Source organism: Lycorma delicatula, chromosome 2, assembly GCF_047948215.1.
Source record: "Lycorma delicatula isolate Av1 chromosome 2, ASM4794821v1, whole genome shotgun sequence".
In the NCBI taxonomy this organism is placed as follows: domain Eukaryota; kingdom Metazoa; phylum Arthropoda; class Insecta; order Hemiptera; family Fulgoridae; genus Lycorma; species Lycorma delicatula.
In genome coordinates, this window is record NC_134456.1 from 64902976 (window position 1) to 64916265 (window position 13290).

The window sequence follows — 13290 nt, forward strand, 5'->3', positions numbered from 1 at the left end:
GAGGTGTTACAATGTTTTGTTTTAGATTCGTTTATATAGTTGTAGAATCAGTAAAATTTTTGCTACCCTCATCGGGGCCTCTCATCGACTTGTCATTTGTGTAGTGCAATGTACATTTATACTGTATATTGCATACAATACAGAAACATACTGGCTGGTCGGCGCCGTTGTCGTCATGAGTTGTACAGCCAGTCACATTTAACAACTGTAGGAGCCTCATATCAAACAACTAAAGGCGCCCGTCGCGACGTCTGCTACTGCGTCTCATAACAATAATCGAGTAATACAGTATAAGTACAATGATTTTTATGCATTACATTGATTGTTGTTATTGATTCTTTGTAAATATACATAACATTAAACTGTACTATTGATGCAATAATATTCGTTTAAATTTATGAGTAGTGTTGTCATGAACCATGTCGACGAAATACTAAGGCATGTAACTGTGGCTTGATTAGATGTCTGTGTCAGTTTTACTACGATAACTGTGATTTTATCTAGTAACTGTAATAATCTTGACTCCTTGATGTAGATAAGAAGGAACAAATAAATAGATAAAAACTCTTTATTGTTTTAGTTTTTTTTTTTGCAGAAACAAACTGTCACTTAATTTACTTGAATTTATGCTCCTGGACCTTTGTTCAATTCGAATTAAAAGAACTATTTTTGTTATTGTAAAAGTAATGATGTCATTCATTATTTTTTAATTGCACTCTTAATTACATATCTTTGGAGCACGTGAGTAATTTAAAGTAACCAGGGCGTTTCGGATTTATTTTTATTATTTTAACTAAATTTAGATTTTTAGTTGCACTAACTGTTCAATTTCATATTTGTTATTTTAATTTACGGTTAATTTAGTCAGAAATTAATATAAAATAATGATATTTAAGGAATCCGTAAGAAAGGTTTTTCGGTGGTTTAACATTTCTCAGTTTTTTTTTTTTATTACACCCTTCGTGAGGATAAGTCAGTATAGTGGAGCATCAAACCCACCGGGTTGGTCTGGTTGGTGAACCCAAGTCAGCTGATTTGGAAGTCGAGAGTTCCAGCGTTCACGTTCTAGTAAAGCCAATATTTTTACACGGATTTGAATATTAGTTAGTGGATACCGGTGTTCTTTGGTGATTGGGTTTCAATTAACCACACATCTCAGGAATGGTCGAACTGAGAATGTACAAGACTACACTTCATTTACACTCATACATATCATTCTCTGAAGTATTATCTGAACGGTAGGTACCGGAGGCTAAACAGGAAAAAGAAAAAAAGAGTGGAACATCAGCTGATTTTTTGACGGTAAGGAATTTAAGTTTTCTGTGGAATAAAATACAGAGAAGCATTGTGCTGACAGTCGATCCAAATTGGAGGAAAACTTTTAATTTTTTTGTAAGATTTTAAAGCCGTTTCCATATCTATGTCGTTCGATTTCTACAAATTCCAGAGTTTTCAACTGATTGTTAGAATCATTACAAATTTATGTTTCATCAACTGCTTTGAAGTGATGCATACGTTTTTTGTAGATAATTTTCTCTTATGTTATTAAGAAACTGTTTGAAAAAAAACCTTACATGAACGTCAACAATACGGTTTTTACATATTATTATTATTATGTTATCTACAATGTACCTTTTCCATCGATCCATGTAAGTTGTTGTAGGTTTTTGATATTTTCGCATAATTTTAATCAGGACGTAAATAACTTAGTTGTACGGATATTAATGTACTGTCAATAGAAATAATGTTATTTTTTCTATTTTTTCAGGTTTGCGAAGAAGAAAAATGTCAGGAAGAAGTTTTCCTATTAGCTATTAACTATTTGGACCGGTTCCTAAAAGTTTGTCCGATTAAAAAGAGCCAATTACAATTGTTGGGCACGACTTGTCTACTTCTTAGCTCTAAACTAAGAGAAACACAACCAATAAACGCTGAAGCGCTAGTCGGTTATACTGATAAAAGCATAACAATTGATGACTTATGGGTGAGTAAGGTCTTTTTAATTTATTATTGTTAGCGGTGTACCGTATTTTGATGTTATTTCTCGATAATATGCTTGTATATTATTAATTTGTAAATTACAAGTATTTTTAGAATTCTAATTTATTATAATCAATCATATGACTGACACTTGTTGAACTGAAACTTTGTTTAAATGGAAACGACTATTTTCGTAAAATACAAAAGAAAAAAGAAAAATTTAATGACTAACAAATAAATAAATGAAATGTTTGTTGTGGTTAACATGAATTAGTTTAGTTACGTGATTGCAGGACAGAGAGATTTATGTCAGGTAAAAACTGGTAAATATTAAAAAAATTTCGTTGTAAAAGCTATAATTTTTTCGATTATTATTTAATGAACCGTTGCATTTTCCTCAGAAGATGTGTTTCTTCAAGTTACAGTGAATTTTACCGAAGAATAAAATTTACTACCGGGGCTTAAGTCTACTGTTTATTTATTTTTACCTCTGATGGATGTTTAGCGTAGTCCTTTTTTTATATTTTCCCCTCTGATAAAATCTTTTTTTTCGTACACATTACATTAAAAAACAGTAATATAATTCGGATATTCACGCAAAAAAGTTGCATTTTCTTTAAATGATATCATTTACTAGTGATGATAATAAAAATACTTACTGAAAATGTTTAATTTTAAATCTTTAAAAAATGATGTTGCGTTCATTAATATGTTAGTCATCGATCAAAAATATAATTCAAATGCCTACTGCGATACCGAGATAAATGCGACTGATTACTTACGTCATTCCTACCAGAAGAAACAATCTAGTCGTATCTTGCAAATACACCGACGTCACGTCTTGGCGCCTAAATCAAAATTCAGATTTTTATGTACCTTGGATGTTAAGAAAAGTGGGTTTACGAAATTTTAGGATACCAAAAAAGAGGTGGTTTATATCTATTAGAATATTCGGTTATTAGGTATTACAAGTTTAGACTTCATGAAGTTGGCTAATGATATAAGCTTTTTTCTTTTTGCTTTGTTGTGACATCATTTATTTCATTATAGATTTTGGCGAAAATTTCTTTGATTATAGTTACCGATGAAGTATTACTTCTCCATTTGTCCGTTTTGTAATGGCCACTAGAACGTGTGCCTTTCATATCATTTGTTATATAACGCTAGGGTAACGAAAGTCTTTCCTATTTATTGTATTATAAAACTTATGATGTTATATGGAGTAACTCTTTTCTCTTCCTTTTACTCTAATCCGTTTTTTGTTCTTATATTGCCGATTCTGCTTATACTTTTCTCCATTCATCATCTTATCACAGACGTTCTGTAAGTCCAGGTTTAAATGGTCAATCCTCACTGTTCATATTTTTATATTTTGATTTACATTTGTTATTTATACGTTTCCTTTCATTGTTATTCGTATATTTTATTTCTTATATCACTGAGTTTCCTCCTCTTCTTTTGATTTAGATTTAAAATAGGAAAGAGTCGAGCTGTATCCACTTTAGTTTGAAGACCTTTAGAGACCACTAAATTCTCTGATTATTCTAGCTCACTATTAAGTTTTAACAAGATTGAGAATAAAATCAGATCTACCCGGAAGAAAAGATAAATTGTTAATCATATTGATGAATATTAATAATATATTCATTTTTTTTAAACATCTCATGATCTGGGTAAATCCAGTGTTAGTGAATTGTTAGTAAAGTTTAGGATTTTTTCGGAAAAAAACATTTTATTTTAAACGATTCTTCCTGAACGTACAATTTCCAGATAGGAAATAATCTAGATGAAATGAAAAGAAATTAGGGAAGATTTTTACTGGTTCTTCGATAGAAATGCTCTAAAATTTGAAATACGTTGTATAAGGGAAAAAAAGGGTTAGTTGTTTTTTTGCGATAAGTTTACGTTATAATGTCTAATGCCTCTTTTGTAGTTGATATTTTCCACCTCTGTATTTTGTCGCTATTTAAGCGTTTGAATAACGCTCAAATACTATTTAAACACATTTTTTCTATAATTTTTTAATACATCTTTGATTAAGTGTTTTTGATCGTTAAAGTTCAAAATTGTGTCATGTAGTCAAAAAAATGGGATATTTTAATATTAACGTGCATGCGTATTTAATATTATGTACGAAATGGAATAGAAAATTACCCATTTACTTAAATTTGTTTAAACTGTATTTTTGGTCGCAATTTCAGTTTAATAAGGGTGGGTTTTAATTTTACTATCGCTATAATCAGCTGCAATAAAATCCTTGACGATGAGAGGTCCCATTTAGAGCCGAGTTACTGGGTGTGACCTTTCCTCCTCGTGCTCACATAGCTAACATTCCGTATATGTTGTAGCTTATAAGTACATAATTATATACATTATAAAATTCGATAGGGATAATCATTCACAATTATTAATCATCCAGGACATGAAGTTTATAAAGTATAAGTATGAAATGTTTTGAAGGTTTGACAGTTTCAAGCGTGAAAAATTCACTAAATTGTATTTTTTAAATTCAATTGACATTTTGAACATAATTATTTTCTCGGTATTTTTCTGTTGTCGATTTAAAATTTTTGCCTTGCGTGAATTCATACAAGTTGTCCTTTCATAATACGCATCCCTTCCCTTACTTTTTCTGTTTTATTTTACCTTAGCAGGTATGTGTGATGTGTGGTCTGAAATAAGCCACTGTTGCTTGGAGGTTAAAGTTATAGTTGCCCTCTCACGTGGTGGTCCCGCCGTACCGTTCTTTTATTTACTAAATATTTTGTATATTATGTTTCTTTTCCATTTATGTAACCTAATTTTTTACGTAGATTAATGATTTATTAATTTTTGTAAAATAAAATCATAATAATAAATTGGCATTACTGTTCCTTTATTAAAATAGTTGTGTTAAATAGTTTTCGTTACTTTCATATATTTACGTTTAAAGGTCATTAATTTATTTATTGAATTCTAAAAAAGTATTTTCAGCGCGTATGGATAGATAGACCTGTTTTTTTAAAATAAAAATTAAGGATAAATATTAATCTATGGTAATACTGGAAACTGTTGACTGGTGACCCTAACTCCTATTTCTAAATTTTTTTAGGATCCCTTTAATAAAAAAAATTCAGTTTTCATTTTTAAGTGTGAATTTTAGAACTTTCATTTGGAAACTTTTCTCAGTTTTTACATAAATATTAAGTTTAGCAAGCACTAAAAATTGAAGTAGACTCATTAAATTGAATTATTTCTTTGAAAATACGATAAATACTTGCTGTAAAACTTCTAGCAGTTTTATTTTTTATTTTTTTTAGCTTATAGTCTGTTTTCACTAATGTATGTTTTGTGCTCCTGTAGACAATGTCTTTAAAGTAGCAGGAAAGAAGAAATGTAGAATAGTAAGATTAGGGAACCTGATTGCTGTCGTAATGATTTTTTTTGGTCAAAAATGTTTGCTGCATCTTTATAAATGTTGACGAGTTGCACTCTCTTAGAAACCAGAAATTAGGATCGTGCTCTTACAATTAAGTAATGAGTTATTGGATAAATTTTTGGTAATATTCGGTATTCAGAGTAGTTTCAATAATCGGAAGTTTTATTGATTAATCTTTAACTAAAGTATTTCAAACTGTGCTTCATACACCCGATTTTTTTGGGTGTGGAAGAAATTCAAAAAAATATATGATTTTCATAATCCGTTATTTCTTACCGTTGTTGACAAATTTCTGAAGTGTAACAAGCTTCGTCCATGAAAAGCCCGAGATCTAAATTGTCAGTGATGCCTTCAATCAACTATAATAAATAATTCTTTAGCGTACTAAACAAAAATTATTTGATTCATCATCTGCATTGTGTATCGCTAGATTATAGCATTCACCTCCAGGAATAAGGACCGATCGTAAATAAATATTCTTTTATTGGCTTAATTACCTCAAAAACTTTTATGTTTTTGAATATTCAACTCCAGATTGAACATTATACTGTTTTTTGTTAAAACTGACTTCTGAAGGCTCTTTCTTATTGACAACCGATTATATTTAACGAAATTTCGTTAATAATTAGACTTTTTTCTTTCTTTTTCAATTGCTGTTGATGAATATCTGTTAGAGATGGGGGTTTATTTTAATTGTTTCGTTAGTATAAAACGATTCTAACCATCGGATTAAAAAGCCTATTATCTTCCGCTGAACAATAATAATCAATTTAATTGTATTCTAGTATTTTATAACAGTTAAAAGTGAATTAGGTCGCCTATATATAAAAACAAAGGTTTTATTTATTATTATTATTATTTTTTTATTTTTTTATATAAAGAGAGGTAGAATATGCATCTCATTCAGTTTGTTATTGTAACCTTGTTTTGTATGAATTATTTTAATTAAATTTGATTCATTATTATTCGGCTCTTTTAGAATTATACAAATCCTGTATGATAATTTATTTAACGTATTTCCTTTATTTACATTTTAAAAACAGATTTGTTTCGGTTACTTTTAATGCTTGTAAATATGCCATACGGTAGGCTAATCGTCTGATGATTTAAACCGTGTTCTGAATAATTAAAATATAGGTTACAATTAAATATTCTATACTAATTATAATTTAATATAAACCTCCTATTTATCCTGCAGTAAGTTTTATACAGAATCGTTTAACAATTTTTAATTAGTCGTGCAGCACAACAGAGGATTATCCATTAAAAGATTATCCTTTCCGTCGTGTATAAGCGATAGTTCGTTTGACGATAGAGCTTAAACGTTTGAACCGATTTTTATAAATTTAGTGTCATTTTGTAAAAACATCTATATGGTTTAGAAACTATTACGCTAGCTTTGTTATCTAGATCTCTGTTCTTTCGGATTTCTTTCTTGTCCGATTCGGATGACTGGATTTTTGTAGTAGGCCTATTAATTTAATTTTAGTCGTTGCGAACGTACGGTTTGCATGTCGAATCGGCGAGCGTGAGTGTGAGCGAGAATGTATATACGTTCGCGCGCGCTCAAGAAAAACTAATATAAATTAACTGCAGCGGGTTTCTTTGATGAGAGGGATAGGGTGCGATAAACAAGGAACATCACGTCATATAGGTACAATACGCACATTATCATTATTGTTTTATAAGGTAGATGGGTCGAAATAGTTCGGTTTTTACCCCTCCTTCGTCCTTTACCTCATCTTGCCTGTTAGGTTTCTCATGATTATCATGATGTACTAACAGGGTTGCTATTATAGTCTATATTATATACATAGATATATATCGGCGGCGCCTCTTGTTTTCTCTCCTCAAGGTATGTGCCCGGCGTGCACTTGAGCCTGGCAAGGCGACCCGGGTACAACAAGCGGATTGTTTTTATTCACCGCAGCTCTCTTTTCTTCTCTTTCTATACGTTAACTTCTCTCTTTTCTCCTTTCCTTTTTCTTACTCTCCTCCTGTCATTCCTCTTCAACCTTCTTCTTTCTTTCCTTCTTGGAATTGCCGCCGACAGGTAGACCTGCTAAGCTAAGACCTGCCAGCCTCGTTTGTGTGTGTATGTGTGTGTACGTGTACTTGTGAGTGTTGTCTTATACACAGTACACGTACACACTACACAGGCTGCTGCATACCATTCCTCTGCATACCATTCCCGCACTCCCCCCTTCGGTTTCCCCTCATTCAATATTACTCTCTCTTCTCACGCCTCTTATGCTCATTCTACGGCTCTTTCTTTTCTTTATTTACTTCTTTTCCTTTTAATCTCAGTTCTTTGAATGTTACTATTTCGAACTCATTGTGCCTATTTTATTATGTACAATAGTAATAATTAGATGGAATTTGTTTTAAATGCTTATTAAAAACAAACCTCATATTAAAATAAGTAATTGAATATATAATTACATTTGTATATATCGAGTGAGAATAACGAATAAACTAATTGGTTTCTAGTAGTACTCCCATTTATGTATTTCTAGTACAATAACTATTACTAGTTCTAACTATTGTAACTGCGATGATTTAATTTTTAAAATGATGTATTTATTTAACGCAAAATATGGCCACAAATTTGTTTTTGTGCATACAAAAATCGTACGAGTATCGATGTATTAATTACCGATAGTAAGGGATTGATGTTAAGAGTCGGTTAAAATTTATTTTTCTGGTACAAGTGAACGGATAAGTTATTAAAATTGTTTCATTTCACACACACACACACACACACGCACACACACACACACACACACACACACACACACACACACACACACACACACACACACACATATATATATATATATATATATATATATATATATATATATATATATATATACACACATGTACACATTAAGGATGGAAAGAGATCGGATGTTAAATATTTGAAAGGACGTTTACAAATAATACATTACTTTATGCAGATATGGGATAACATATTAAATATTCATTGGCATATTATTTAATACAAGGAATGATAAAAGCATGAAAGTAGGAGTGAAGGAATACGGATTGAGAATAAATGTGAGGAAAACAGAAGTTATGAACGTGAATGAGAGAAAGGAAGTGTTTTTTGGAAAGAAAACATACTCTGCGGTAACATGGATCTAAACATGAGGAAACTATTGATAAAATGTTAAGTCGGAGTATCCTTTTGTACGGTACTGAAACATGGACACTGGGAAAAAAGAAAAAGATAGGCTCGCTCGAGGCTTTAGGGATGTGGTTCTGGAGGAGTAGAAGATAAAATGGGTGGACAGAGTAAGTAACGTAGAAATATTAAGAAGAATAAATGAAGATAGAACAATATTGGTGACTATCAGAAGGAGAAGGAAACTGAATCGGGCATGTAATTTAGGGAAAACTAAATAAATAAATGCAGTTCTTGAAGGCTCCGTTGAAGTTGAAAAAAGAAGAGGAAGAGGTTGGTAGTGAATGTTATGATGAAACGAAAAGAAAAGCATGGGACAGAAAAAGTTGGAGACAGCAATGGTGCCAGGGACCGGCCGCAGGCAAAATACCACATGATGATAATAATATATCGGTCGAATATTTTAATGTTGTATAATAATTTAAGTTGCCTATAATATCTACTATTAATTATTGTAGGTAAAATCAAACGAATATTATCGCATGAACACGGATCATATATTATTTTCGCAAAGATTTTTGAATTTCCGAATTCCTGTATTATAATTATATCATGATCACGTGTGTAATAATGCATAATATTACTTTCGTTAACTCGTTCTTTTTTTTAAATGAAGAGGTCGATAATTTTTCTTTCAAACATCACCTGGCTTTCTTTTCTTCCTCCTTCTCTCGTTGAACGGTTTGTGTTTTTAATTCTTTCAAAATTATAGTTTGTTTAGACATTTTTGAAAATTCGTGAAATGATAACTGAATTCCTCTTCACCTATTATCTTTTGCATATTTCGCTCACACTTGCCCGCACGCTAATCAACCTATTTTACCCTCGATATCTTTGGTGACTAAAATTATTATTAAACGTTTGAAATAAATAATATACTTATATCAAATTTCCTTTTTTTAACAGTAATTAGGTTTGAATTTTAGGTTTAAATTGATGTATTAACTGCTTGTACGTTAACAGATACAGATTTAAAAGACAAAAGGACAAAAATCTTGCAAAACCTTTTTGTTCGAAATATAGTTAATTTTTATTCAAGGTATCGGAATGTCTGCTAATAGAGTATGTTTTTTGTTGATGTAATTGAAGCAGCATATTAATCTGTAATATTTTACTGTATGTTTTAAATTAGTTGAACGTACTTGTAAAAATACAGTTTTAGAAATTTATTATAATCGTAAAATCTTGCGATTCAAAACATTTAGTATTCGGTTGAATAATTTTTCTAATATTCTAAGAAATAAGGTTCCGACATATTTTTTCCATTTAATTTAGTATCGGTTAGATTACTGTATTATACAATTAAACTTCCTCGGTTTTCACACCCACAGGCTGAGAATGTGGTCGGTATATGCTTCGGCGGAAGTTAGTAAGACCACACGGGTTGGTATAAACTTACTAACACTTCACTATGTTCTTCGATGTGGTGTACATGAATACTTACGAAGAAACGCACGCGGGCGAGATACACACTTGTTAATTCCTTATTTTATAAATATATACATATTATTTATCGGTACTTACACATATTACATTCTATAACTAAGAACTTTATTAAAGATAAATTGCTTGCTAGTTATGAATAATATACTTTTAATTATTATATTAAATAAGTAAATGGTTTTTTGTTTTCCTTGATAAATTTTGATGATAAGAAATTAATCTTGATAGCTGTGGCTGTTGCAAAAGACTTTTTTGTGCTAGCCTGTGATTAAAAAAAAAACGTAACTACTTCTTTGTATGAATTTTTAACATAAGTAATTTATTTCCAATGTCTCTAGTAATTTTTTTTTGTTTTGTTAAAATTTTACAAAGGGTTATACATTTTTTAAACGTTTAAAATTTTTTTGTTATACATTCAAATAAAATTGTTTGTCTCCGAATTATATTTTCTGAATCTGTCAAAGGTATTGAACAAACCCACTATTTATTTTTTTGAAATTACATAAAAATATCGATGGAAAAACAAAACATATCCCTTTCGGCACGTCGGAAGGCGAACGTAGATTTAACCGGTGCGAAGTAGGTGATTAAAAGGATTCCACCTTAAAGTTAAGAAAAACTTCAAATTTACTCAATAACACAATGGTTGCACGTGAATAATTTTCACATGTTTGGCATACGACAAGCCTCATCTTCTTACAGTTCTAGCAACATTTTGGCCATCCTTACCGTTATCGGTTGGTCATATGTAAAATTGTTATAGACAAAGGTTTTAGGTAATGTTAGAGAACTAACAACCACTTTAAACCGATTTGATGCTGTGCCTATTAAGGGAGGTATGATTTTTTTTTACTTTGAAATCCCATCTTTTCCACCCCCTGGGCCAATCAATGGTTGGCGATATCAAAAACTTTACTTAGATAAGTTTTAGGCCCTTAACCAAAGAATAGTAGGAACTTTAAACGAATTCGATATTTTATTTAATAAGAAAGTTATAGCGATATTTTGTTTTGGTCATCCCTTGCCGTAAGACCTTATATTACCTTACGGTTGGTCATATCAAAAATTGTTTCAGACAAAAAGTTTTAGATAATGTTTAGAGGACTAAAAAACACTTTAAACCGATTCAATACTGTGCCTATTAAGGGAGGTATGATTTTTTTTTGTGTTCAAAACCCCATTTTTCTATTCCCTGGGTCAATGGTTGGTGATATCAAAAAACTTTACATGGTTAATTTTTAGGCCCTTATCTAGAGAAAATTTTAGGAACCTAAACGAATTTGAAATTTTACTTAATAAGAAAGTTACAATGATATTTTGTTTTTTCGAAAAAGCACCCCCCCTCCCATTTCCACCCCCATGGTTTGATTTTGCCCATTAATGAACTCGACCGTGATTTTTGGTCGTTATATTTAATGTTTCAATTTGAAAGTGATTGGCGCAAAATTACGGCAGTTATCGTATCCACAAGAAAGTGAAATATATATATATATATATATAAACGATTTAGCTGACTGTGGTTTTGGGGTCTGGGGGATGTGAAACGCGAAGATACGTCAAAATTTTCCGGAAGTCGAATCATGGTACCCATTACAATAGGTAGCTTTTTTTATGAAATCTACCTAAAACTGAAGGGAAGAATGAAAAACGTAAGAATTGATCAAGGACAGACTTTTAATGTTCAAATGATTCAGATTTTTAATGATGATTTTTTATGAAGATCTGACACTGCATCCATTCCTAATAGTTGTAAAAAATCTCAATCTCGAATAGTTATAAAAATTTCAAAAACTGTACTTCAGATTTTATCTAATCTTTTACCACAATTAAATACACTAGTTATTTTATTATTGTTGCCAATTTTATTTCATTATAATTTCTGACCTTTGGTCAAGAGTATACATTAATATAAATTGTTAAAAATAAACCATATTCAACAGTTTAGAAATCAGTTGTGTTTATTGATTATGAAAAATTAACAATAATCATATTTTCCAGCTTATAATTTGAGTGATTATGATTTCTTAATTAAATATGTCAATTTAAAAAAAAAATTAAAGTATTTAATTGTTTACAAATGTTTGATTTTTCTGTAAGTTTAGGATTGCAGTTAATATTTCTCCGAGGAACAGTCTAAATTTTACAGGTTAGTTATCAGTGAATTCTGAACGAATTCTTACTTATAACAATTTATTAAAATTGAATTATAACTGTACATTAAAATTAAATAAATAATTTAAAAATACGGTATTGCATTATTTTTTTTTTTTGCAAATGTACATATAGTAATTGTTAGAAGAATAAAAGAAGACCCATTAGAACACAAGAAATACCCTTTTTCTAGAAAAGGCATAGCAATTTTTTATATATTTATTTTTACGTTTTTTTTTTAAAGTTCTCTGAAAAATAATAATCCTGAAATGTTGAATACGATTGTAATAGGTTTATAAATTGATTTGTATTGTTAACGTTTCTGTTTCAGTTTTTTATTTGATCAAGAGTCTTAAGTTATATTTCTATTTCTTATCGTATTAATTTTATGTATTTATTTTCGGAATAATAAAATTAATATTCTCATGTTACAAATGTATTGTGTTATTTTTATTCTAATGATTTATTTTAATATTTAATTAATTGTTTCAGAGGTGGGAGATGTTAGTATTAAGCAAATTAAAATGGGATATAGCAGCTGTAACACCACAAAACTTTCTTTGTCATATATTAAGAAGATTGCCTTTACTTATGGACCCATTAATCAATTTGCACATGGTTCATCGGCACGCACAAACGTTTATTACTCTTTGCGCCAGAGGTATGTTGGTTATTACGATATATTGATTTTATTAAAGATATTTAAAATTATTTTATGCTGCTGTATATGTAGATGATTCTTTAAATTGTTGAATCTTTACTTTGCTCGATATTAATTATTCTGTGCACTAAGGATGCACTATATTTGTTTAATTTTAATTGATCTTAGTATTATGATTAATATATCCGAAAAAATGGAAATAAACATTAGAAACAATTTTCTTTAAGTCGAACAATCAAAATTGTTTGAATAAAAATCCCTTTCTTTTCTTTTAAGGTAATAAATATTGCATTTAATCTAACTAAAGTTTTTCTATTTACATTCAAGTAATTAATAAACTAGATTTATTTCGTCGTCGGAAATTATTGTTTAACTTTAACATTTTTATTATGGAATGAGATTTTTTTGTTCAGGCCATTTTTGGACCACTTTTAGAAAATATAGTATATT

General features: G+C 30.0%; 1 protein-coding gene across 1 annotated transcript in view; it reads left to right on the plus strand.

Annotated features, from left to right (window-relative positions):
- LOC142318875 (G1/S-specific cyclin-D2-like) overlaps window positions 1-13290 on the plus strand; it is a 67151-nt gene that overhangs the window by 18878 nt on the left and 34983 nt on the right. Inside the window, exons 2-3 of the mRNA XM_075355462.1 lie at window positions 1769-1984; window positions 12672-12840. Of these exons, the coding sequence (XP_075211577.1) occupies window positions 1769-1984; window positions 12672-12840 (385 nt within the window). The remainder of the gene's footprint in view (window positions 1-1768; window positions 1985-12671; window positions 12841-13290) is intronic.